Source organism: Panthera onca, chromosome A3 (assembly GCF_046562875.1).
Source record: "Panthera onca isolate mPanOnc1 chromosome A3, mPanOnc1 haplotype 2, whole genome shotgun sequence".
In the NCBI taxonomy this organism is placed as follows: Eukaryota; Metazoa; Chordata; class Mammalia; order Carnivora; family Felidae; genus Panthera; species Panthera onca.
The window spans coordinates 75,086,578-75,112,055 of record NC_138341.1 but is presented as its reverse complement, the minus strand read 5'-3'; the positions used below and the strand labels follow the sequence as shown (position 1 = coordinate 75,112,055).

General features: G+C 36.1%; 1 protein-coding gene and 1 pseudogene across 3 annotated transcripts in view; one reads left to right on the top strand and one right to left on the bottom strand.

The window, feature by feature from the left end:
* The window catches only part of SRBD1 (S1 RNA binding domain 1), a 203,974-nt gene that overhangs the window by 153,993 nt on the left and 24,503 nt on the right, over window positions 1-25,478 (bottom strand). For all 3 annotated transcript variants that reach the window (XM_060607037.3, XM_060607099.3, XM_060607042.3), the window contains exons 5-10: window positions 23,327-23,493; window positions 19,615-19,732; window positions 18,169-18,307; window positions 13,787-13,883; window positions 12,365-12,500; window positions 4,307-4,410 (exon numbers count right to left, since the gene is read on the bottom strand). In XM_060607037.3, coding sequence (XP_060463020.3) covers window positions 4,307-4,410; window positions 12,365-12,500; window positions 13,787-13,883; window positions 18,169-18,307; window positions 19,615-19,732; window positions 23,327-23,493 — 761 coding nt within the window. The remainder of the gene's footprint in view (window positions 1-4,306; window positions 4,411-12,364; window positions 12,501-13,786; window positions 13,884-18,168; window positions 18,308-19,614; window positions 19,733-23,326; window positions 23,494-25,478) is intronic.
* Window positions 19,939-20,043, top strand: LOC132672876 (U2 spliceosomal RNA; annotated as a pseudogene).

Genomic DNA, 25,478 nt, shown 5'->3' with positions numbered 1-25,478 from the left:
ACCCCCAGTGAGATGTTATTTGGAGATAGGGCCTTTGGGAGATAATTAGGTTTAAATACAGTCGTGAGAGTAAGGGCCCTCATGATGGCATTAGTGCCTTGAAAGAAAGATATCAGAGAGCCTGCCCTCTCTCCATCCCTCTCTCTCCCAGTCAGGTGAGGACACAGTGAGAAGGCAGCAGTCTACAAGCCGAGAAGAGGGTTCTCACCAGAAACCAAATCAGCCTGCACCTTGACTTTACAGTGTCCGGAACTGGGAGAAAATAAATTTCTGTTCTTTAAGCCACCTAGTCTATGGTATTTTGTTATGGCATCAAAGCTAAGACAAATATGTATCCTCTTTGCCCATTTCTTTATCTCTTCCTGAGAGAGTAGACTGAGCAAAGGACAAACTCTGTTTTAACTCTTGCCTCTTGCCATTCCTGAGTAGAACTCACTCTACTCCTCAGGCTGTAGTGCTCTACCATGCAGTGTATCTGCACATATGCTGATGGATATAACTGTCAGTGGACACTGGATAGAGAACAATAAGAGAAAAGCATAAGCTAAAAAGGACAGATTCAGCCTTACCCCTTCTGTGTTTCCATCCATCTAGAGTATCTCTGCCCTTGCCCTTCAATGACTCTTAAATATAAACCACTAATAAATATTTACTTTATAAATAATAATAAAATAAACCATTAATATACCTTAGGGACACTGTCATCTCCCTTACTTATCTCAGGTAGGAAATTAACTAAACTTCAGTGAATAAACATTCAAGAATCAATTATATAGTATACCAAAGATTTCATAATAACTAATTGAATCCCTTCCATAGAAGATTATTATCTGAGTAGCATATAGTTTTGTTTTTTAATTTAAATGAAAGTGCTTTCAGGACATACATCTTTCCACACAAATCTCTGTAACTCTCTACTGTCACCTTTATCTGAGGGCATGAGGGGTAGGGAGGAGTAGGATATGAATTGGATACACATAATTAATATTAAAATTAATATTATTATTACTGTTATTATTAATTTGGAGAGCCCAATGTCAAGAAAGATGTCCCAGAAGAAGCATCTGAGATGGGTTTTGAAAAAATTAACTGTGCTTTATCAAACAAGACCCAGAAAGAAAAGCATACTGGTAAGAAACCATAGCATATGAAAAAGCACAGAGGCATGAAAGCACATGATGAGTCTAAGTGACTACAAGTAGATTAGTACTGCTAGAGCATAACTGCCAGGAGCAGGTGGGGGGGTAGAGGGGGCTAGAAAACATGGCAGAGCCCAGATCACTAAGCGTCTTATACATCATGCTATGGAGCTTGGCAAGTTAGGAGAGAACACAGTCCTGGGTCATGAGACAATAAGATAGGAAGACAGTCCTTAGAGGCAGGAAGGCCCTAAAGGAGAGATTTTTTTAGATGCATGTACCTGATATCTGCTGGGGATCATTCCCTTTAAGGCCAAACCAAGGTTTCCCCATTGCAAGTAGGAAGAAACCAGAAATCCTTAACATTGCCTATCTGATCCTTCTGGAAGCCTCAACAGTCTTCCTTAAACCTTATCTCTTGCCTCCACATCTACTCTGGTTTCCTTCCAAATAATTCTCTATACTGAGCCAGAGTGATCTTAAAATGCAAACTGATCATTATGATAATCCTCTGTTTAAACCTTTTATTGGCTTTCCATTACCCTTAAGATAAAGAAGAACAAAGTCCTTCCCTGTCTAGAAGGCTAGGTATGATCGATCCGGCCCATGCCTACAAGTCAATCGTCATTTCATGTTGCTTTTTGTTCCTCTCCTTCTGTCTCTGACCTACATATGCATGCAACCCAGACTCCATTAGGGTTCCCTGTTACAGACTCATGAAACACTGCAGTTCTCCTTTATAACCTCAGCATACCCTTAACCATTTGTCAAGATCTTCTCCATTAAACTATATTGTCACCAAGGACAAAGAGCGTATTTATCTGTAGCATAAGGCTACAGGTGGATCTCCAGCATCTAGCATATAACCTGAATGGATGAATACATGAGAGAGGTGGAAGGTGAAAGAAGAAGGGGCATAGAGAATAAACAAAACAGAAGAGGATGAAGAAGGAAAGATTTGAGTAAGCATCTCCAGTCATTCAAATGTGTTTTAAAAAAAGAAAACAATTCCCTGAGAATGTTTCTTTGGTTCCTAGAGAAATAATTTAGCTAGCTCTTGTTTTGGGTCTTTACTTCCCATAGAAGTGTTTCTTCAATTATCTATATACAGAGAAACTTCTAGAATGTAACTGAAACATATCACTATACCATAGTAAAGTATTATAGTATAGGTTAAATAATATTACCAATTATTCAATTGAGGAAGAATTGAATAAAATAAAATATAGATGAGCCAAGAAAAACCATTTAAATCACTGTAAGGAAACCACTCCTTAACATCTACTCAGTATGAAGATAATAGGCTAAAACCATAACTAATACTTCCTTAACTGATACTGAGTATTATGAATATTCATAGGAAAATAAGATAGGTGTTGTCCCCCTATTTATAAAAGATATTTCTAAAAAGGAAATATGCACAATAATCCCACTACTTTGTAATAACAGATACCACTGAAGGCTACACAATTAAATGGACTATCATTTACTTCTCTCAAACATGTGAAAAAGGTATTACTTATCATTTAGACAATAATGAAACTGAGAAAGAAATAACATGCTCATAGTCACAAGGGTAAGAAGTAATATAACTGGAATTCAAACTCAGATATATTTGCTTCTTAGAATTTTGGGTTTTTTTGTTTTGTTTTTAAATGTTTACTTATTTACATTTGAGAGAGAGAGAGAGCCGAGCGGGAGAGGGGCAGAGAAAGAGGGATAGAGAGAATCCCAATCCGCACCATCAGCACAGACCCCGATGCGGGGCTCAGTCCCACGAACCATGAGACTGTGACCTGAGCCAAAATCAGGAGTCAGACGCTTAACAAGTGAGCCACCCAGGGGCCTCAAGATTTTGTTCTTTCTATGCAACTATCTCAGAGTTTCATCATATTTTAAATTAAAATTATCTAATTTCTTCACACTACTGTTTAAATCTATGATTTCTTTTAGGTATTTACTTCCTTTTTATTTTTAATGAAATTTATTTGTTTACAAAGAAAATAAACATTCACTAAAAAAACACCTACAAAATCCACAAGAGAGTATACAACAGAAAATTAAAATCTCACACCAGAGCTATGGAATAGATCATTTGTATTTTTCCAAAAAATGTTCTTACACACAGACATTTTTTGCCATTAATGAAACCATACTATAAATACTAATTATAAGCTGTCTTTTTAACCCAGTAAGACATGTTTGTATCTCAAGTTCAGCTCTATCTCAACTTTTCAAGATGGCTGCACAGAATTCCATGTATGGCTATAACATAATTAGCTTACACAATTTACCTACTGAGTAACACTGAGATAGACATTTCACTTCATGAGTCCTTGGTTAGCATTATTTGGTCATTAAGCAAGTTAATCCTTCATGGAACTGGTTTTTGGCAAAGTGGCTTCCAATGAATTGATGAAAGTACTATGTTGGATGAGAGAGCTAATTTCTAAAGTACACAGTACTGGTTCCTCTCAAAGAAAAATTCATCCGACTCTTCAAATAGCTTTCCCAGCAATCTCCCTAACTTAAGGTTACACAGAATTACATATCCTAACTGCCAGGCAATCTTCTTGACCTTTGTATCACTTTTCTCACTCGCAAAATGGCAGCTACAAATCTGCTCTACCAACGAACCAGATTGTTATAAGGATCAAATACACTCTGAAAAGGGAAAACTAAAAGTTAGAAGTTCTATACAAACATATGGTGGAATTTTAAAAGGTTCTGTTAACAAATGAAAAAAGATAATAAAAAGTTACATAAGCTTAGACATTTCTCTGAAATTTCCAATAAATTTAATGTTAACTGCAATCATTTTTACTGTGCAAAATATTTTAGGTAAACTGCATATATACCTTTAGAGATTTATATTATAATATCTGACAAATTATATTTTTGCTTCAATTATCCTTAATGATCAAAACATTTCAGATCTGTCATATACAGCATGTTTTTGTTAATTTAGCTTTTCATAAGAGAAAACACTCTTATTATAAGATTCCAACAGTACAAAAAAGTACTAAGTAAAAATCCCTCTCCCTAGAGATAAGTAATATGAATAATTTATTTAAATACTCAATACATCCTGTTTCCTATTGAAACATACACAACATTTATATTTATTTTAGAAAAGAAAGAAATTCTTTAAAAATCTATAAACAGACCTGTTTTGGATACACCACCTACAGAATTCATTCTTCACGCCATCAGAAATGTTGACCTTAACAGTCAGTATCTTCAAATTTTCCCCACGGTTAATTGCCAGGATCTGAATGAAAACATATATGGCAAAGACTGATGATCCACAAAATATATAAATGGTCAATTTAATCAGTCAACATTTGTGAAATAAAAGAGCAGTTATCCAGTCTAGAGCTATATGAATTTTTCATTCATTTATTTACCAAAATGTATTTAAAAATAATCACTTCTTTATATTAAAAAAAAATTATTTTAATAAAATACTGGTATAAAGCCTATGACATTCACAGAAAGAGACTTTGGTGATCTAAGAATCTCATTTCAGATTTGATTAATTGAAAATTTTTGATCATCTGGAGTTAAAAAATATATTTTTCACATTTGTGAAAATTTATGGCTGAGATTTACAAACATGCAAATTCCCATGTGGAACAGTAACTACTAACTGTCACCATTTATTTAGCATTTACTAATTGTCAAGTCCATCTAAGCACTTTAAATACTTACCTCATTTAATTTTCAAAGCCACCAGTGAGGTATGTATTTTCTTCATTTTACATAATAATTTTTCTAAGACTACTCTGTCCCAAATAACAAAGATTACAAATGAAGGAAAAATTTAAATTCAGTTCAAGCTATCTCTTAATGAATATATTAAAAGAGTAACTGTCTTAAAATATATTAAAAACACTCCTTTAAAGAAGAGCAAACGGGCACCTGGGTGGCTCAGTAGGTTGAGCATCCAACTTCGGCTCAGGTCATGATCTCATGGTTCGTGAGTTCAAGCCCCATGTCAGGCTCTGTGCTGACAGCTCAGAGCCTGGAGCCTGTTTCAGACTCTGTGTCTCCCTCTCTCTCTGCCCCTCCCTGCTCATGCTGTCTCTCTCTCTCAAAAATAAACATTAAAAAATTAAAAAAAAAAAAAAAAAGAAAGAAGAGCAAACAAACCTAAAGCAAGTAGAAGAAAGGAAATAATATAGAGGGAAAATAAAAAGAGAACAGAAAAATAATAGAAAATAATGCTAGCAAAACCAAAAGTTGGTTCTCTGAAAATGTCACAAAATTAACAAACCTTTTATTAGACCAAGAAAAAAGGGAGGAAGCATTCCAATTACCAAAATCAAAAATAAGGGGGGGGGCATTACTATTGAAATTAGAGAAATAAAAAAGATCATAACAGAATACTATGAACAACTGCACGTCAAATTACATCACATAAATAAAATGAAAAAAATTCTTAAAAAGACAGACTGCCAAACAGTAAAATAAAAACAGAAAATCCAAAAAGATCTAAATTAAGTAAAGAAGACTGAATTAGTAATTTAAAATTTTCCCACAAGAAAATGTCCAGGCCCAAATAGCTTCACCACAGAATTCTACCAAACATTTAAAGAATTAATACCAATTCTTCACAAACCCTTCCAAAATATACCATAGAAAACTTCCCAACTCTATTTACCCTGATACCCAAACCAGACAAGAACATTGCAAGAAAAAAATAAAGATCATTATCTCTTATGAATATAGACATGAAAATACTCAATAAAAAAGTAGTAAACCAAATTCATAAATATATAAAAAGGATTACACACCAGGATCAAAAGGGATTTATTCCAGGAATGCAAAGTTGCTTTAACACCCAAAAATCAACTAGCATAATACGTGATACCCATAAAATAAAAAACAAAAATTACAAAATTATCTTCTTACATAACATATGCAGAAAGAATATCTGACAAAATTCCAGCTTTGTTCATGATAAAAACACTCTACAAATTAGAAATAGAAGGCAACTTCTTCAATGCTATAAAAATCACATACAAAAACTCCACAGATAACATCATATTTAATGGTGAAAGATTGGATGCCTTCCCTCTAAGATTACAAGGGTCTACTCTTGCCACTTCTATTTTCAACATTGTACTGGAGGTTCTAGCCAGAGTAATTAGGCAAGAAAAAGAAAAAGAAGACACCTAAATTGAAAAGAAAGAAATATATCTATTTGCAGATAATATGATCTTATATATGGAAAACCCTAAGCGATTCACCATAAAGCTATCAGAACTAAAAAAGAGTTCAGCAGGATTTCTACACACTAGCAGTAAGCATTCTGAAAGTAAGTATTTTTTTTAATTCCATTTACCATAGCAACAAAAGGAATAAAATACTTAGGAATAAATTTAACAAAGGACATGCAAAACATAAACTCTGAGAACTACAAAACATTGTTAAAAGAAATTGAAGAAATGGAAAAACATCCCATGTTCATGAACCAGAGGCTTAATATTGCTAAGATGGCAATACTCCCCAAATTGATTTACAGATTCAATGCACACCTATCAAATCCCAGCTAGCTTCTCTCCAGAAACTGACAAACTAATTCTACAATTCATATAGAAGTTCAAGCAACCCAGAGTCAACCTTGAAAAAGAAGAACAAAGTTGGAGGACTCCCACCTTCTGATTTCAAAACTTAATACAAAGCTAACAGTAATCACAACTGTGTGGTACAGGCATAAGGATAGATACATAGCTTAGTGGAATAAAATTAAAAGAGTTTAGAAATAAATGCATATGCCCAGAATTAACTGATTTTCAACAAGGATGCCAAGACAGTTCATTGGGGAAAATACAGTCTTTTCAACAAGTGACGCCCAGACAACTGGATAGCTATGTTCAAAAGAATGAAGCTACAGGGGTACGGTATTTGACTGCAAAAAAAATGAAGCTGGTCGCCTTCCTCACATCATACACAAAAATTGTTCAAAACTGACCTTAGACCTTAACATAACAACTAAAGCTATAAAACTCTTAGAAGAAAATATAAGAGAAAATCCTTGTGACCATGAACTAGGTAAGGTTTTAGATATAATACTACATGAACAATCACTAAAGGAAAAAAGTAAATAGACTGGACTTCAATAACATTACACCTCAAAGGATACAATTAAGAAAGTGAAAAGAGGGGCGCCTGGGTGGCCAGTCAGTTAAGCGTCCAACTTCGGCTCAGGTCATGATCTTGCGGTTCGTGGGCTAGGGCCCCACGTGGGGCTCTGTGCTGACACTCAGAGCCTGGAGCCTATTTCGGATTCTGTGTCTCCCTCTCCCTGCCCCTCCCCACTCATGCGGTCTCTCTCAAAAATAAATAAACATTAAAAAAATTAAAAATAAAAAAGAAAGTGAAAAGAACACATAACATGGAAGAAAAGTTTTACAAATTGGTTATCACATAAAAGAGTTAGATCTAGAACATATAAATAATACTTACAACAAGAGCAAAGACCATGTCACCTCTACACTCCAAGTAGGAACTGATATAAAATAAGTGTTCAAGAAAAATTTGTAGGATAATTGACAACTCTCCATGTTACCCCTACACCAAAAAAACACCTTTTCACATCTGTATCATCGTAAATTACAAAAATTAACAGCTGTTATGATGAGAAATATCCCACAAAAAGTAATGTACTCTAATCTTTTCGTTATCCTCTCTTTTAACAGTAAAATGCAGATGGAAGAAAAACTCAATTTTAAAAATGTTTATAGTGAGCACTTCCAAGTTTGGAGAAACTGGCAACCTCTTGATTCCAAATCTCCCCTTCATCTTCCTATAAAACCTTAATAAAGAGGGACACCTGACTGGCTCAGTCAGTTAAATACCCAACTCTTGATTTTTGCTCAGGTCATCATCTCACCGTGGTGAGATAGAGCCCTGCATCAGGTTCTGCTTGGAATTCTCTCTCTCCCTCTCTCCCTGATCCTCCCCCACTCACATGCAATCACTCTCTCTCAAAATAAATACATAACCATTTAAAAATAAAATAAGGAGCACCTGGGTGGCTCAGTCAGTTAAGCGTCCAGCTTCACTCAGGTCATGATCTTGTGGTTTGTGAGTTTGAGTCCCATGTCAGGCTCTGTGCTGACAGCTCAGAGCCTGGAACCTGCTTTGGATTCTGTGTCTCCCTCTCTCTCTGTCCTTCCCCTGCTCACGCTCTGTCACTCTCTCTCTCTCTCTCTCTCTCTCTCTCTCTCTCTCTGTCTCAAAGATAAATAAAAATTAAAAATAAATAAGTAAAATAAAATAAAACCTTAATAAAAATAAAATAACACAGGACCTACATCTATGGCATTTCTAGGAACCAGAACTAGATTGCCATCTGATTTCTCTAAAACAACATACAAAGCAAGACAACAGCAGAGCAACATATTTAAGAAAGTTAAGGGAAGAAAGTGAAAACAAAAAATATACTGATCCAAGCTGTCTATGTATCAAGCCCATAGGAAACAATTGTGAATGTGTTAGAACTCAGAAAATACTGTTCATATATGCCATCCTTGAAAAATACAGAAGAGTAGCGGTCAGTAAACTATGGTCCATGGGACAAATCCAGATAACACCTGTTTTCATAAATAGAATTTTATTAAAACACAACCATGCTCACTCGTTTGTGTATTATCTATGACCGCTTTCATGCTGCAATGACAGCTGTGTAATTGCCAGAAAACCCACCTGGCTCAGAAAATCTAAAACATTTATTCTCTGGTCCTCTACAGAAAAACTTTGCCAACTCTCTATTCGACTAGAGAATAAGCTTCACCCAAAAGAGGACTGGAAAGTTTTGGCAAAAGGACTAAGGCCAGGCACTTCATATAACTGTAGGGCTAAGATTAAAATGGAATCAATATCCATTAAAAAATACAGGTTGCGGGGAGCCTGGGTGGCTCAGTTGGTTGAGTGTCTGACTTCGGCTCAGGTCATGATCTCGCAGTTTGTGAGCTCAAACCCTACATCAGGCTCCCTGCGTCAGTGCAGAGTCTGTCTCAGATCCTCTGTCTCCCTCTCTCTCTCTCTGTCCCTCCTTCTCTCTTGCTCAACAATAAATAAACATTAAAAAATTTTTAAAAAAGAAAGAAAATACAGGTTGCAATCCTGATACCAATGTAGACTTCAAGCTAAAAACCATTAAATGAGGTAAAGAAGAACACTTTATAATGTTAAAGCCACATTCTGGTTTTGGAATAGAGCAAGGGGACTACATATCACACTTTAAAGATGCTGTTACATAAGACATCACTAACATGGTAGAGTAGGGAACTCCAAAAGTCCATCCTACTACAACAGTAATAAGCTGGCAAAAACTGTCAGAATCAACTTTTTCAGAACTCTGGACCCTAGTAAAAAGCTTATAACAACCAGAGGAACACTTAAAGAAACAAGAAGCCACAGAATCTTGGTAAAAGAGCACTTTGAACTTACCATTTGCTCTCCTCCGCTCTGTAGATGAGCAGCGGCCATGAAGATAACAGCCTCATTCCTAGGGCAGGTTGCTAGGGCCAGAGGGAGCGACATGGATCATCGTCTCAAATATTTGTGATCTTGTGTTTTGACCTGTTTGATGGCTCCCCGAAGGACAGACTCAAGGGCTGGCCTTTGTTTTGCCTCAGAGCTTCCCCAGGACAGAAGCCGTTTCCTGAGTGGCATTTGTTAGAAGTATTTAAAGGCAAATGATTGTGCCACAGTGTTGAGGGGTGAGGGCTAACAGTAGATGTAGGGATTACAGTCAGGGCAACTAACAAACGTCAAAAAAACCTCAATGAAAAAGAGGCTTGAAAATCAGATACTAAAGGGGAAAGAGTCTTTGTAAAGTTCCTGCATAGATTAGAGAATCCGGGAGTCTGCGTGCATGCTTGGGACAAGACACACACTCTGGAAAGACCTTAAGCTTTCACCTTTGACGGACCTTTGGGCTCCATGCAAACAGGAAGTGAAAGCTAAGGCAGAGGTGTAAACAGCCTTTCTAGGCCAATGTTGAAGGACTACCCACACACAGCCAATCTGCAAGAACTGGGGAGAGTTTGTTATTTGTTTTGGCTCCAGGCATTAAGAAAACCTCTGTCAAATAACTAGCTGTCCACAAAGCTAATGGAAGAAATGTCAGTGGTCACACATGACAAAGATGAATACAGATGTTTCAAAAATAATTCAGAAGGCACTAAACAAAAAAAAATCAACAAACCTCCCCACCAAAGGTAGCAGCAACATATACCAAGGATGGGGGTGGGGGGAAGATCTGATTTTCAGTGTTGGCAATGTATAACACTAAGAATGTCAAGTTTTTAACATAAAACCACAAGGCATACAAAGAAACAGTAAAGTATGACCCATTTACAGGGGAAAAAAAAGAAACTGACAGAAACTATCCCTGAAGAAGCTCAGACATTAGTCTTAATTAGACCACTGTTTTAAATATGCTCCAAGTTCAAGGAAATCATGGACAGAGACCTAAAGGGAATTAAGAGAATGCAGTCTCAACAAAAACAGAATATAAATAGAGTTGAGAATTATAAGAAGAAACCAAATAGAAATTCTGAGCCAAGAACTACAATGACTGAAATGAAAAATTTACTAAAAGGGTTCAATAGTTAATTTGAGCAAGCGGAAGCAGAATTTCATCAGCAAACTTGAAGATAGGTCAATTGTGATTTATGAAGTCTGAGAAGAAAAATAAACAAATAAACAGAGTCTGAGAGACCTATGGGACACCATCGAGTATACCAACATACATATAACAGGAGACCCAGGAGAGAAGAGAGAGGCAGAAAGAATATTTGAAGAAATAATGGCCCCAAATTTCCCAGTTTTGATAAAAAAACATTCATCAACACACCCAAGAATCATAATAAATCCCAAGAGGGATAAACTCAAAGAGATCCACAGTGAGACACATTATAATCAAACTGTCCAAACCTAAAGCCAGAGAATCCTCGAAGTAAGAGAAGTAATTCATTATGTGTTAAGGATTCAGTAAGATCAACAGCTGATTCTTCATCAAAACTATGGAAGCCAAAAGACGGTGGGATGATAAATTCAAACTGCTGAAAAAAAAAATGTCAACCACGAATTCTATATCCTGAAAAAGTTCTGGAGATTGGCTGTACAACAATGTGAATATACTTAACAATACCGAACTGTACATTTAAAAACAGGATGGTAAATGGGGCGCCTGGGTGGCTGAGTCGGTTGAGCTTTCGACTTTGGCTCAGGTCATGATCTCACGGTCCGTGAGTTCGAGCCCTGCATCTGGCTCTGTGCTGACAGCTCGGAGCCTGGAGCCTGCTTCGAATACTGTATCTCCCTCTCTCTCTGACCCTCCCCCGTTCATGCTCTGTCTCTGTCTCAAAAATAAATAAACATTAAAAAAAAAAAGTTAAAAAAAAAAAACCAGGATGGTAAAATTATAAGTTAAACACATATGTTACATGTATTTTATCACAATTAAAAATATATTTTAAAAAAGAAAGAGAAATTAAGACCTTAGAGATGAACAAAAACTGAAGGAGTCTGTCACTAATAGACCAGCCTTACATTTAATTGTTACAGGAATTACTTTAGGCAGAAATGAAAAGACACTGGACAATTACTCAAAAGTATGCAAAGAAATAAAGAACACTGGTACAAGTAGCTACATAGGTAAAAAACAGTAATTAAAATTTCAGTTTGTAAATAATCTTTTTTTCCCCTATGTGACATAAAAGCCACTTTATACACTGTAGAGACAACCTATGACTACAATTAGGAAAAAAATCAGTAAACTGAAAAATGAAATTAAAACACTGAGATAAAACAACTATGTTTATACAACTAAGTGAGATCTCTCATACTTTATTCTAAATCAGAATACCTCTAATTTGTATGTCATATGAAAAAGATCCAGAATTGAGCTCAAATCCAAGCACACTGAGAAGCAAAGTCTAATACAAAAGATCACCAGCCAGAAAGTCAAAATATCTGAAGTAGTGTATTGTCAGCCCTACTAATAATTCTCAATGTTAGCAACTTTTCTGCGTCTTGAGTTACCCCATTTTGAAATGGGAAGGATATGACAATATTGTAAGAATTTATATGAAAAAAAAAATGGTTGCCTTAAAAACTTTAATTCCTTAAAAACCAAAGTAGTAGGCAAATTCAAAGTATCATCATTATTATTACTATCAGCATGGATAAGCAGTTTCCTTATTTACCTGATGATGTTGGATGTTTCTTATGTTGCATGAAAAATTCTGGTAGAGCAGAAACTTATCAACGTCTTTCTCATTTACTTTTTTTGAGGACACCTTTGCCAGAGATGACTGGATGCAAATATACCTATTTTGGCACCTGTTCAGATAAATATGCACAAAACAAGCAGTTACAAATACATTTTATTAATGTAAAATTAACAAAAAAAAGTTAAGGCATAGTTATTACTATGCCTTAGTAAAGAAACACCTTTTACGGAAATAACGTTAGCAAAAACTTAAGCCATTACCAAATGAAAAATTTTTAAATGATGCCCAACTATAAAAATGTACTGACCCGTCAAAAGAGGACTCTGCCCATTCATGCTAGCATAGGTCCTCCAGAGCTATGTGTATATCAATCCTCCTATAAAATGCCTATGTCAGTTCAGATACCATCTGGTATCTACAGATACCAGATCGATAATTCTAGTCTAGATATCTTTCCTAACCACTGAGTGAAGCAGTCAGAGCCAAGTAAAAGCTAAAAAGAAGGGAAACAAGAGGATGTGGTGGGACAGCTTCCAATGACAGGCCAAATTCAGCAGTGTAATTACTTACAAAAACACAATTAAAATCCGGGCAGTTCTCCTTCTCTGACTCATTCCTACTAGGGCCACTGAGGAAATAGGAAAGTTCTCTCCCTTGGATTAACAAAAACCCTGACAAGCGATGGTAGTCAACGGGTTCATCTCCCCCTTCCTCTCCTCTGCACACCTCACTCAGCCAGGGATGTGGAGAAAGAGTAAGAGCATAAAGGTTTTTGCTGGAAAACCCTGTCTTGTCTGCTGATACACAGCTGAAAAATATATTAAAACAGGGTTTTGAGATATCTTTCTTTAATGAGGCATAAAATCCAAAGGCCCAAGTAGGGCTTAGGTCATGAAGTTTTAATCTCTTATAAATTGGGACTGTGATCCCATGGATAAGCTGCTCTCTCCATCAGCTGAAATTCATTTTGAGGTCAACACTTTTATCTTTACCTATTATTAAAGTTAAATGATATTATATAATACATGTATAGTACACACATCACATATGTTCACAAAGCATGCCACCCGCTCTAAATGAACATGGATCTCTCTAGCACACGCTGTGTAACCACGCAATAGTTTTTAAACTGTTCCTCACAGCCCTCCATTGAGGGGTTTCAGTGTAAGGAGGATGAGCAGGCAGAGTTCCAGACGCCCTGCCTAGAATTCAATTAAAGCAACTTTACTTTTATCTGTTTTATGTATTAGGGCTCTGCTGCTTGAACAAAGAGTTCTGCTACCAAAAAACAGTCCAAAAATAAAGTTTTTAATGAACACTGGTGTTAGCACTAACCATATGACCTTTACCAGCATGAGTCCACAAAGCAGAGAACTCTATAAAAGAGTTACTCACAATTTCCGAATGAAGTCAAGCGTGTCTTTGTCTTTAGCAATCATGTCTGCTAAAATATGCTGCACTCCCGTTTCAATATCCTGGAGTGCTGAAAGTCCTTTAAGAAATGGGTAAGAGGGAAAACAAAAGCAAGAACTACAGATTGGTTTTGTTTTTTTTTTTTAATCTATAATTAAATCACAATAAATTTATTCCAGTCAAAATAAACCCTTAAATGGAAAAACTTAAGACAGAAAAGTATCATAGCACTGACCAGTTTACCTCTGAAAAAAAAGTAACAAGTCTCCAAAGCAAGAATACAGGACCTTTACATACCATATAACCTAATGGTGAAAAATGCAACTCTAGAACCATCTGCCTGGTCTAATCCTAGTTCACTACTTACCAAATGTCTGACTTTGGGCAAGTAACTTGACCTCTCTGTGCCTCAGTTTCCTATAAAAATGCAAAATAGTACCTACTTCACGAAGTATTTACAGAGGTTAAATGTATTATGGGAAATATGTATTAACAGAGTCATAACCTAAGATATACCATTTCATACCACTTAGAAAAATTATCCTTTACAAATAGTAATTTTATTAATATTCTTATTTTGACTTCTGAGGCGTTTACTCACATTTTTAATGACCCACTTGAATTTCTCAAATCTCAGGAGCACAAAACAAGAGCTATTTGTGATTGTTCATCTATTTCATAGTTGAACTGTCTACCAATGGTGCGTTATGTTCTTTCTAAGTGCTTCCGGTTTGCTAATTTATAGCAGTGACTCTTGAACATTATAGCCCCTGTGATATCAATTTCTATATACATTGAGAGAAATCATCTGCATTGCCTTCTTCCGTTTCTTCTATCTTAATTGTTCTATCTCCATTAAAGCTTCTTTTTTTTCTTGCATTAAAGCTTGAGTTACACAAGCACTAAGTATCATAAGTAGGTTTTTCTGAGAGCATAATTTTAATGAGTAATAGGTACAAAAGACGAAGAGAACAGGAGGACAGACTTATGGAGTCATTAACAAAGAGAAATGCGCTGTTGAGTTTTGTTATAACTAATCTTGAGTAACTACATTTATTTTAAAGGAATTTAACGATTAAAATTAATACAAATTCTGTTTACATTTTAAGAGAATTTCCCCATGAGGGGATTTTCAGGAGTGAATTACCTTTGAGAAGTAGAAGGCTGTATATGTAAAGGACCTAGAACAGCTGTGACATACAGTAAGCAGTCAATAAATGTCTGTTCTTGGTAAGCTATCTCCCTAGATCAGTCTTCATCTTAGAAAACCAGTCACTATGCACTAACTCCTGGAGTCCCAAAGCACCTCACAGCATCATTACACAAAGTTTAATGAGAATACCAGGGTGATAAGTGAAAAGTGAAGATGGAACCCATCTCCAATAACAACCATCGATGAGAGAGAACAGAAAGAGGAAGTTATAGATTTTGCTATTATAACAAAAGACCTCTGAAAAGCCCCCATCATTTTGGGTGAACACAATTTGTAAACTTTTTATAATTAATAAATCTTATATAATTAAAATTATGCTAGAGCTCTAGAGCAATGTTTTTATAGTCTAAGGACCCCAGAATACAATCACACTAGGTACTTATTACAAACACAGATTCCTAGGCTTTGGGACTTTTGTGTTACACAGCATCCCAGATAATTCTGATACTCATTCAAGTTTAAGGAAAACAAAAAACAAAAAACCAACACTGCTGGGGAGGTGCCTTGAACTCTTAGAGCAGTGGTTCTTAGTGGGAGGTAGAAATTATCAATCACTGGACTCATCCAAATTACATAAGCCCTCTCAAGAGAAAGACTGGAGTCTTGTGTGTTTTAAAAAGCACCTTCTTCCATCAGAAAGACTCGGCCATTGGGGCTTAATACAGCCAAGAATAATGTAAGTCCACAAAGTTTAGCACCTCAATGAAATCAGGAGAAAATAAGGACTACAGGAGCCAAAAATCTTATTTCCTTTCTTGTAGTGAAAGCTTTCCAGCCACAGATTCTTCAAAGCTCCACAAATTTAACAAAAACTGAAGGACCAACATTTCTTTCACTTTATCTGCACTAAGGCTACCTCTTCTGTACAACAGAGCAATCAGCTACTTCTCTTCGTAAACAAAACAGGGATATTCTGGAAATTCTAGGATGTATTCCATTTGTGGCATCTATATGTTTCTGATTCAGATCAAATTCTTGTTGGTCTGTGGCAAGAAGTGTCTTCTACTTCACACTGAAATATCTGGTTTCTTAGACATTTCTTTGAGAAATGATGGGAATGATGAAAATACTTCTTTAGAGAAACAATAAGAGATCTGAGGGTGATCATGAGTCTGTAGATAACCTAAAAGAGCAAAGAAAAGAACACTCCAAGCGAACTTTAAAAACCAGTACCTAGATTGTTTGGAATTAATTGTAATTCTTTGACATTTATGATAAGAGTGAAAGAAAAAGGGAATAAAGCAAACAGGAAGTCCAATACATGTGCTAATACTACCTTAGCTGCAATAAGCCTTGACCGATCCGCATTATCAGAAGTATCACCAAGTGTCATCACCATGTAGTCCATGAGCATCACTACATATAGCCACTCAGAGATACAGTTATCAAACCTATCCAGTAGGAATTCAGTATATGAGTGAACTAAGGAAAACTTTGTACCAAAGGGGGTAAAAGGAAAAGAAATCGACCATAAGAGAAAAATAAGAACAGACAACAAAACTTTATGCATCTGATATTCCGAAAACTCCAACATTTGATTCTAAGAAAACCTACTATCACTGGCCAAGAAAGTTCCCACTGTGGCTGACCTTCATGCTTGTCTATACAGTCTCAGCTACTATTAAAACATTAAATTTGCAATCATTTGAAAATCTAACTAAAAAACACACGTTAAAAAAGTAAACAGGGGGGCGCCCGGGTGGCTCAGTCGGTTAAGCGTCCGACTTCGGCTCAGGTCGTGATCTCATGGTCCGTGAGTTCGAGCCCCGTGTCGGGCTCTGTGCTGACATCTCAGAGCCTGGAGCCTGCTTCAGATTCTGTGTCTCCCTCTCTCTCTGCCCCTCCCCCACTCATGCTCTGTCTCTCTCTGTCTCAGAAATAAATAAACATTAAAAAATTAAAAAAAAAATTAAACAAACTTCACTTTTACTCATTTCAACCCATCTCTAAACACAAATAATACTAATTTGCTTTTTCTTTTAATTATTGCCTTTTTCGAAACAGAGATTAAGATAAGTGTATTTGTATGTGAACAGACATACGGAGTTTTACAGACACTCATCCTTAATTTTTTAATAACAAACTCACACTGAATTGTTTAAAAGGAACACAGGTTACAGTATGCTAGGATTCTCTACAGTGTAGTAGTACATACTGTGGAATTTCTTATCAGAGACTGCCCCCTATAGACACTTAAGTCTCCCAGCCTAAAGAATCAACAGAAGGCCAAAGAAACTAGAATGAGTGCAGGAATTAGGAGAGCACCAATCTCCCCATCCCATCCTGTCAGAGCACTCCCCAAAAAAAGCCGTGCTTACTCAAAGCTCTCACTCTAGGGTTTATTTTGTCAATAAAACCAATGTATCCTGACATGCATCAGTTGTCACTTTCCTTGGGTTTTTCTTAGAATTCTCTCTCTTACCCTCTTCCCATCTCATTCTCTCTTGTGCACACACACACACAAAAGGAGAGGAAGATACACTTCAGAAGAAAGAAACTTTACACCTGGAGAGTAGAAGTGTGGAAGCAGGCGTTCACTTTATAACTCATGTATGTCAGAATCATTGAAATTCTTTTTAAAGAATACATACAACTTTTGTAATTAAATAATTTTTTAGAAACAGAGTATTTTAAAAGATAATATAGGACATTCTTTATAACACTGGGATGTGAAAAAATTATTTAAAAAGGAAAAGAAAGCAATTATCTTAAAAGAAAAGGTTAGCAAAATTGACAAGATTAATAATTCAACTACAATAAAATTAAGATCTTCTATTTTCTTTTTATTTAATAGACAGCATAAAGAAAGTGAAAAGAGAAGTTACAAACTGGGAGATAAGATTTATAATACACATAACTGAGAAAGAATATCTTAAAAAGTACTTATAAATTAATAAGAAAAGAGAAACAACAACACAAAATAAAAATGGGCAAAAGACTAGAACAGGCACTTCATCAAAAGAAGAAGCTGGATGGCTAAGCAGGAGGTATATGGGGATTTGTTTTATTAGAATTATTTATTCTTTATATGCTATAATATTCTTTTGTATAGTCATTACTTAATGAAATATTTTTTTAACATAGTTTTCAAATTTGGAAAAAAAGAAAAAGAAAAAGAAACAGGGATGATCTCTTGAAGTAAAGCTGGTACCTTTTATGTTGGGTTTAATGTAAGATAGCAGATTGAGCTGCCCTGGATTCTCAAGCAGTGTCCTGGCTGCTCCTTCTAATCCCAACTGCTTTGCTCTCTGGGCTTTAGTGCCTTTGCTCCCAGTTTTATATGGAGCTGACTGCAGGGGGAGGAAAAAAAAAGTCAGAAAATACACCACACCATTCAGTGTTAAAAAGCAAAAGTTAAAATTAAAACACACAATTAGAAGACATGGTGGGGAGGCTAAAGACATCCTTTTCTCAACCCTTCAGAGACAAATTAATACTAACCAGAGACTACTAGCTATACAAAGATGGTTGTTCCTCATCTGATTCTTTATACTTTTCTACACACTTGACATTAGGCATTTATTTGGATTCACTCATCTCAAAAACAGTGCCGGGGGCACCTGGGTGGCTCAATCGGTTAAGCATCTGACTTCAGCTCAGATCATGATCTCAAGGTCCATGAGTTCGAGCCCCGCGTCAGGCTCTGTGCTGACATCTCAGAGCCTGGAGCCTGCTTCAGATTCTGTGTCTTCCCCTCTCTCTCTCTGCCCCTCCCCTGCTTGCACTCTGTCTCTTTCTCTCTCATTATATATTAAGTAAATATTGAATATTTATTTATTTAAAAAAAAAAACCTCAGTGCCTGGACAGAAAGAACTGTAAGGCCCTCTCCTCAACCCAAGGGAGCTCCTCCAAAAGCTGCAAATACACAAGGCTTCCACTGCCTAAGACACATTCACTCCTCAACCTGAGCCATCAGACTTCTCTGCCCACATACCTTGTTGAAAGTCGTAACCCAAAGAACCACAATGATCCCCTAATTACCAAATATACATCTTTCAGTCCTCACCTTGCCAAGCTTCACTGATACATTTACTTACTTAACTGCTGATCGTTACCTCCTTCTAAGACTCTCTTCCCTAGTCTTCCAAGATGTCATCATCTCCTGATTCTCCTCTTATTTCTCTGACCACTCTTTCCATGTCTCCGCCTTTGGCTCACCCTTCCTCCACCCGTGCTTCAAAAGTTAGTGTTCCTCAATGGTCTATCTTGACCTGCTTACCCACAAACTCTCCCTGAGTGAAATCTTCCATTCTCCTGGTTATAAATACCAACCACATGCTGAAGACGCTCACAGCTAGGTCTCCAGCTCAGCATTCCCCCTTAGGCTTCCCAATTCAATTCCATAACCTACTTTCATTTGTCCCCCACTTAACTGGAAATGCCTTGGAGACAAGGACTGTGTATCACCTATCTTAGAAAACACAAAAAAGCATTTGATAGATATTTATTGAATAAAGAATAAACACCTTGTTGAATTAAATAACGGTGGCTGATGATTTTAGCTTTTTATTTCCAGATCTTTTATAACTATAAAAAGATCCATATAATTATATACTTAGGTAGGTATTATATTAAAAGATTAAAAGAGTTTCTTACCACATGTTCTAGTTCTTCAAAAGTTTTACAGTTCAGTAAGGCTTTTAACAAGCACTCAGACATCTTCCCCTCCTTCTTAATTTTTTGGATTGTACTATGAACCTTCTTTGCAACAGCCCTGAAAATAAAAACTTTCATAATATACAAGACTTCTATGTCAAAACATCCTTTATGAAGCTGTCTCAAACTTACAACAAAGTTATAGGGGAGATAAAAACATTTTCGCTCTCTGAACCATTTGAGGATAAGTTACCTTCACCCAAATACTTTAGTGTATGTTTTCTATAAACAAGAATCTCCTCCTATGTAACAATATAGCCATCAATCGCTTCTCGGCCTTTTGGCTAAGATCAAGTGTAGTACAATATAGCCATCAAAATCAGGTAATGGGTATTGATATATTACTATATTCTAATCCTCAGACCTCATGTAAGTATCACCAAGTATTTCCATAATGTCCATGATAGTGAATTCAGTTAAGAGTGGGTTGTATATAACTGCCATGTGTCTACAGTCTCCTTCAAGCAGAAACCGTATTTCAGTCTCCCCTTGATTTTTAGAGCCTTGATCCTTTAGAATGTTACAGGCCAATTGTTTTGTAGAATGTCCTACACTTTTGAGTTTCTCTGATGTTTCTTCACAGTTTGATTCAGATGGTCTATCTCTGACCAGGAATATTGTAACAGAGTAATGCCATGTTCTTATCACTACATCCTGTTAGGCAGCAAATAATTTTCATTTGTACTATTACTTATCACTTTAGATCATTTGATAGTGTCTGTGGGTTTCTCCACAATGCAGGCACTCTATTTCTCTGTAATTAAGTATTTTGTGGAGAGGTGCTCTGAAACTATTTAATTATCCCATTCCTTACTAAACTCTCAATTTATTCACTAATTTATTTATATCACCATGGACTCATGATTTTTTTATAATCCATTACTAACACTTATTTTGATGCTCAAATTGTTCCAAATTTGACCAGAAGTAACCTCTTCAAGCTAGTTTCTGTGTTCTTTAGACATGTCCCCATCATTCTGTGAGTACTTTCTTATTCTCTGGCACAAGATACTCCAGGCTTTTACTTTCTCTGCCCCGGCCCTGCAATCAAACGAATAGTACATAGAAACCAAGTTATGGGTGCTAGATGTGCTCACTGCTACTGGGTATCACCACTCAGGCTCAGCATGCATAACACCCATCCATAACTGGTTTCTGAACACAGTTCTCCAATGGAGAGAGCCAGGATACCACAGAGAAAAAAGCTGATACCAGGAATCGAAGTACAGGTAGGGGCAAAGGCACAGTTGTTCCACCACTTTATGATGATTTTGTACTGTGAATGTACAATCTTATCATTATATTTAGCAACTGAAATTGCTAAAATAATAGAAAAAAGTTAGATGACAATATACATTATTAGAAATGGTTGATGGAAAAAAATTAAATCTACTTATGAAAAAAGAAAAAAAAAAAAAAGAGAGAAGATGGTAAATTAAAGAGGAGGCACATGAGTTCTTCGATTACAATCGATGTATCTTTTACATTCCTGGTAACCCAAGACTATTTTCAGGGGCTGAAGCCCACCAGGGTCATTTTGACAAAAGGCCAATGAACTACTGGTCTTCATATAAAAAGGAGGAAAGGCATCTTTAGAGAAAATTCAGGAAGTTTTTCTTACTATCCAAAATCAACCTCTTTCATTCACATTTTTAACAGAGACCATCAATAAAACATATTTTTTACTTTGCAATCTGGCATATATTATATACACATATATAATTTCATATATAATAAAATTATATAAACATAACATAAATATATATAGTAAAGTTATATAAACGTATAATAAACAGTTTCATGAAACACTATTTACTTTTACTACATAAACTGCAGTCTTACATTTTTTATTCTTTATTTCATTTTTGTTAAAGTGGTAATGACCTACTAAATTAGTTTCACTATTCCTTTACGGGTAGCAATTAACAGATTGAAAAAGCAGTGCTCCAGGAATAGAAAATGCTGAGCTTAAAAAAAATAAAGACCATAACTCGTTACCAAATCTCTATATAATATAAAAAGATCTTCCAAGCCCCAGTCAATGCTCTCACTCACTCAGAGAACTATTCTTCTCCTAATATTCAATACATTTCACTATTAATAGATACCCAGAGAATTAACTCTTTTGCAGAAGTAATTCTATAGATAAAGAAAAAATAATAATAATCTTGACATTAAGTTTCCATTTGTTCTCCATACAACCAAATATTATTAGAATACCTCTAATTTTTAAAACAAACTATTCTTGCTTGTTTGTGACACTTTCCCCAACTTCAGATCCCCAAATCCTCAGATTTTCCTCATTACCTTGCCTTCACCTAAATAGAAAGCTTCAGAATTTATAAACTACTGGCCTTCTACATGTGGCCTGTAGATGGTTTTGTTTGACCCAGAAATTTTTTACATAAAAACTCAGATTAAGGGTTCTTTTAAAAAATAGGACAAGCTGTCAAACTGGGTAGACAAGTCTGCATGTCAGTAATCTGCCGGAGTAGAGGGGCAGCAGTTAGAAGTCTGGGTCTCCAGTTCATATCCCTTGATGCCTTATTATACTAACCTGGTCCTAGAAGACTTGAATCTGATTAACTAGTCATTTATACCACTGAGTTGGCTAATTGATTTGCCTCTCAATGAAATGTAACTCTCCACAATTAGCATTTTAATCCTCCTGGCACTAAAAGAAAGTCAACAAAAGATGTAGAAATAAATGCTAGTGAGTTGCAAGTTCCCCTGAAATCACAGGATGGTTATTAGGCTTGTTGTAAAAATAACCTTTAGCACTTTTAGAATGGCTTGATGGTAAGACTATATACATTGTCATAAAGTTGAAGAACACACCCACTGATATCACAGTGGCTGGCATGTAAGAGACATGCAATAAATGCAGAAATGGTGAAGAGTGTTTTAATAAACTCTACTAAAAATTACAGTTAATCTGATAGTCTTTGTATGCTTATTTCTGAGTTATTACAGTAAGACCAGAGTAATAATTTTTTAAAGGGTGCTTTTCATTCTATAACCACACAAAACGTAAAACCCATTAATATCAAACTACCATGCCCTTTAAAAGAACAGAAAAAGGAAATAGACATATTTCCCACCAAACTCTATACTGCCAAAAAGTCCATTTAGGGACTTTATAGTTTTAAGAGGGAAGTTTTAAATAAGCTGTTGAAGATTCAGACTAAAATGTACTTTTCATTTGTACTGTTACTTATGACTTTAGATCATTTGATAGTATCTGTGGGTTTCTCCATGGTGCAGGCACTCTATTTCTTTGTAATTAAGTATTTTGTGGAGAGGTGCCTTTCTCCTTTTGTGGAGAAGTGTCCTTCCTTTGCCGTTATGCACAGTCATTTCTGAGAGAATATGGGGTCAAACTCTCAGGTGCACACTTTTAATGCAAAGCTCCTTTCTCCCCATGTGCACTCAAGCTATGCACAAACACTCCAGCAGAGGGAGTGCACACCTAAATAAGGAAAACAGAGCTGACTTTTCTCTGTCAGAAGATGACTATATTCAGACCATTCAAGAAAATAAAACAGCGTAACTGCTGAAATATGCTGCCATTCACTTCCTCACTATTTCTCCTCACTGGCTCATGGGCTCTCTTTCCACTCACAGTACATTCATCCCTTCCCAGGTTTCTTACCGGAGCTCCTCTAGGGTTTGTCGAACTTCTCTCAAGGAATCAGCATCAAGGTTATTAATGAGTTCTTTTCGATACCGTATAATGAAGGGAATTGTGTTATCGTCATTAAAGAGACGAATAATGTTGGCACAAACCCAAAGTTCAATATTAGTTCTCTCAGATAAAACCTGCAAATTAAGGATATGTAGTTATTTAAAATTCTGAAAATTACACATCTATATTGTAACGTATGGTTTAAATATAGCATGAAATAATCGTTCTCCAGTCACTTAGAAACTACTTGCTGTGGTTTAAAAAAATATACATATGTACTGGCAACCATAAAATAGTCAGTTTACTAATTAAATAAAATCCAATCAAAGCCACTCTGTAAACAAGTTCTACAGGGCTCAATAAGACACAATTTTCACTTCTCAGATTAGCAGTGAAGATCAAGGAGTTGGTAACTCACTGTGTTGGCATGAGTGACAGTAAAAGGTACTTTCAATCACTGCTATTGAGAAAGTGCAATTTGGCAGTATCTATCAAAACGTATAATGCATAAACTCTTTTTGACCCAGCATTCCCACTCCTGGGAATTTATCCTGATATAGTCATACCCCTGGAAAATTATATTATTTATAATGATATTTTTGGGGATGCCTGGATGGCTCAGTCAAATAAGAGTCAGACTTCAACTCAGGTCATGATCTCACGGTTTTTGAGTTTGAGCTCCGTGTCAGGTTCTGTGCTGACAGCTCAGAGCCTGGAGCCTGCCTCAGATTCTGTGTCTCCCTCTCTCTCTGCCCCTCTCCCCCAGCTCTCTCTCTCTCAAAAACAAACATTTTAATAATAATAATAATAATAATAATAATAATAATAATATAATGATATTTTTTGAAGAACTTTTTCCAGAATAGTAAAAGTCAGCAAAAACCTAAATCTACAATGGGGAACTAAAAAATAAATCATGACACGATAGAGTAGAATACCATGCAACTAATCTTATGTGAACTGATAAGGAATGATTCACAAGAACATGGCTTACTTTCAGAAAAGGTAAGTGGGTGACTTAATTAGGAAAACTCTTTTATAAATCTTTTGTATCATGCACATACACTACATATGTGAAATAATTCTTTTTTAAAAAACAAACCTATAGGTTTCAGCAGAATATACATGTAAGCAAAAAAGTTCAGAAAAGTCAGTTTGAAAAAAAGAGACAGGGAAATGCAAATTTCAGTAACTGTTCTCAAAAATGAAGATTTTTCAAAGCACAATACATAAGGCATTAAGTTTTATTATTATTTCAATCTTGATGCCCAAGATCAGCCAAAAATGGAAAGGAAAAAACCCAGAAAAATATTAAAGAATTATCATAATCAACTCATTAACAAAATCAAGTTAATATACAAAACAGAATGAATTTCAAAACTACAGACGAGATAAAAGGCTGTAGTCCAGAGACTATGAAGTACACTCTCACTCTACTGGGAATCTTAAATCCTGAGGCCTACACCTTTTTTTTTTTTATGTTTATTTATTTTTGAGAGAGACAGAGAGACAGACAAAGTGTGAGTGGGTGAGGGGCAGAGAGAGAGGGAGACACAGAATCCGAAGCAGGCTCCAGGCTCCAAGCTGTCAGCACAGACCCTGACGCAGGGCTCGAGATCATGACCTGAGCCGAAGTCGGACGCTTAACCGACTCAGCCACCCAGTCGCCCTTTGAGGCCTACATCTTATCAACACTTGGATGTATCAATACCAGCTTCTGGTGAGTGAGAACCCCCACATCACATCTCTGGCCTCAGCTCTCTTCCACGTAAGCTCAAGTCGTTTAGCCAACTACCTGACACATTCTCTTGAAAACATAATGGGCATCTCACACTTTGCATTTACAAAGTGATCTTCCTCTGAAACTTCCTCTAGTTTTCCCCTTATTACATCCAAACAGCAGTTCAAGCCAGAAAACTAAGAGCCTAACCCTTTTGTCTACTTCAACTCTTAAATATACTGTATCACAAGTACATTTGACTCTAACTGCAAAATATTTCTTTAGTTCATCACTGCTCTTCATTTCTTCTTCCCCATACCCACCTAGTTCAATCTAGGACTACTTAGGAGCCTTCAACTATTCTTGCATCCACTCCAATCCCTTCTAGTCTAGTCTCCG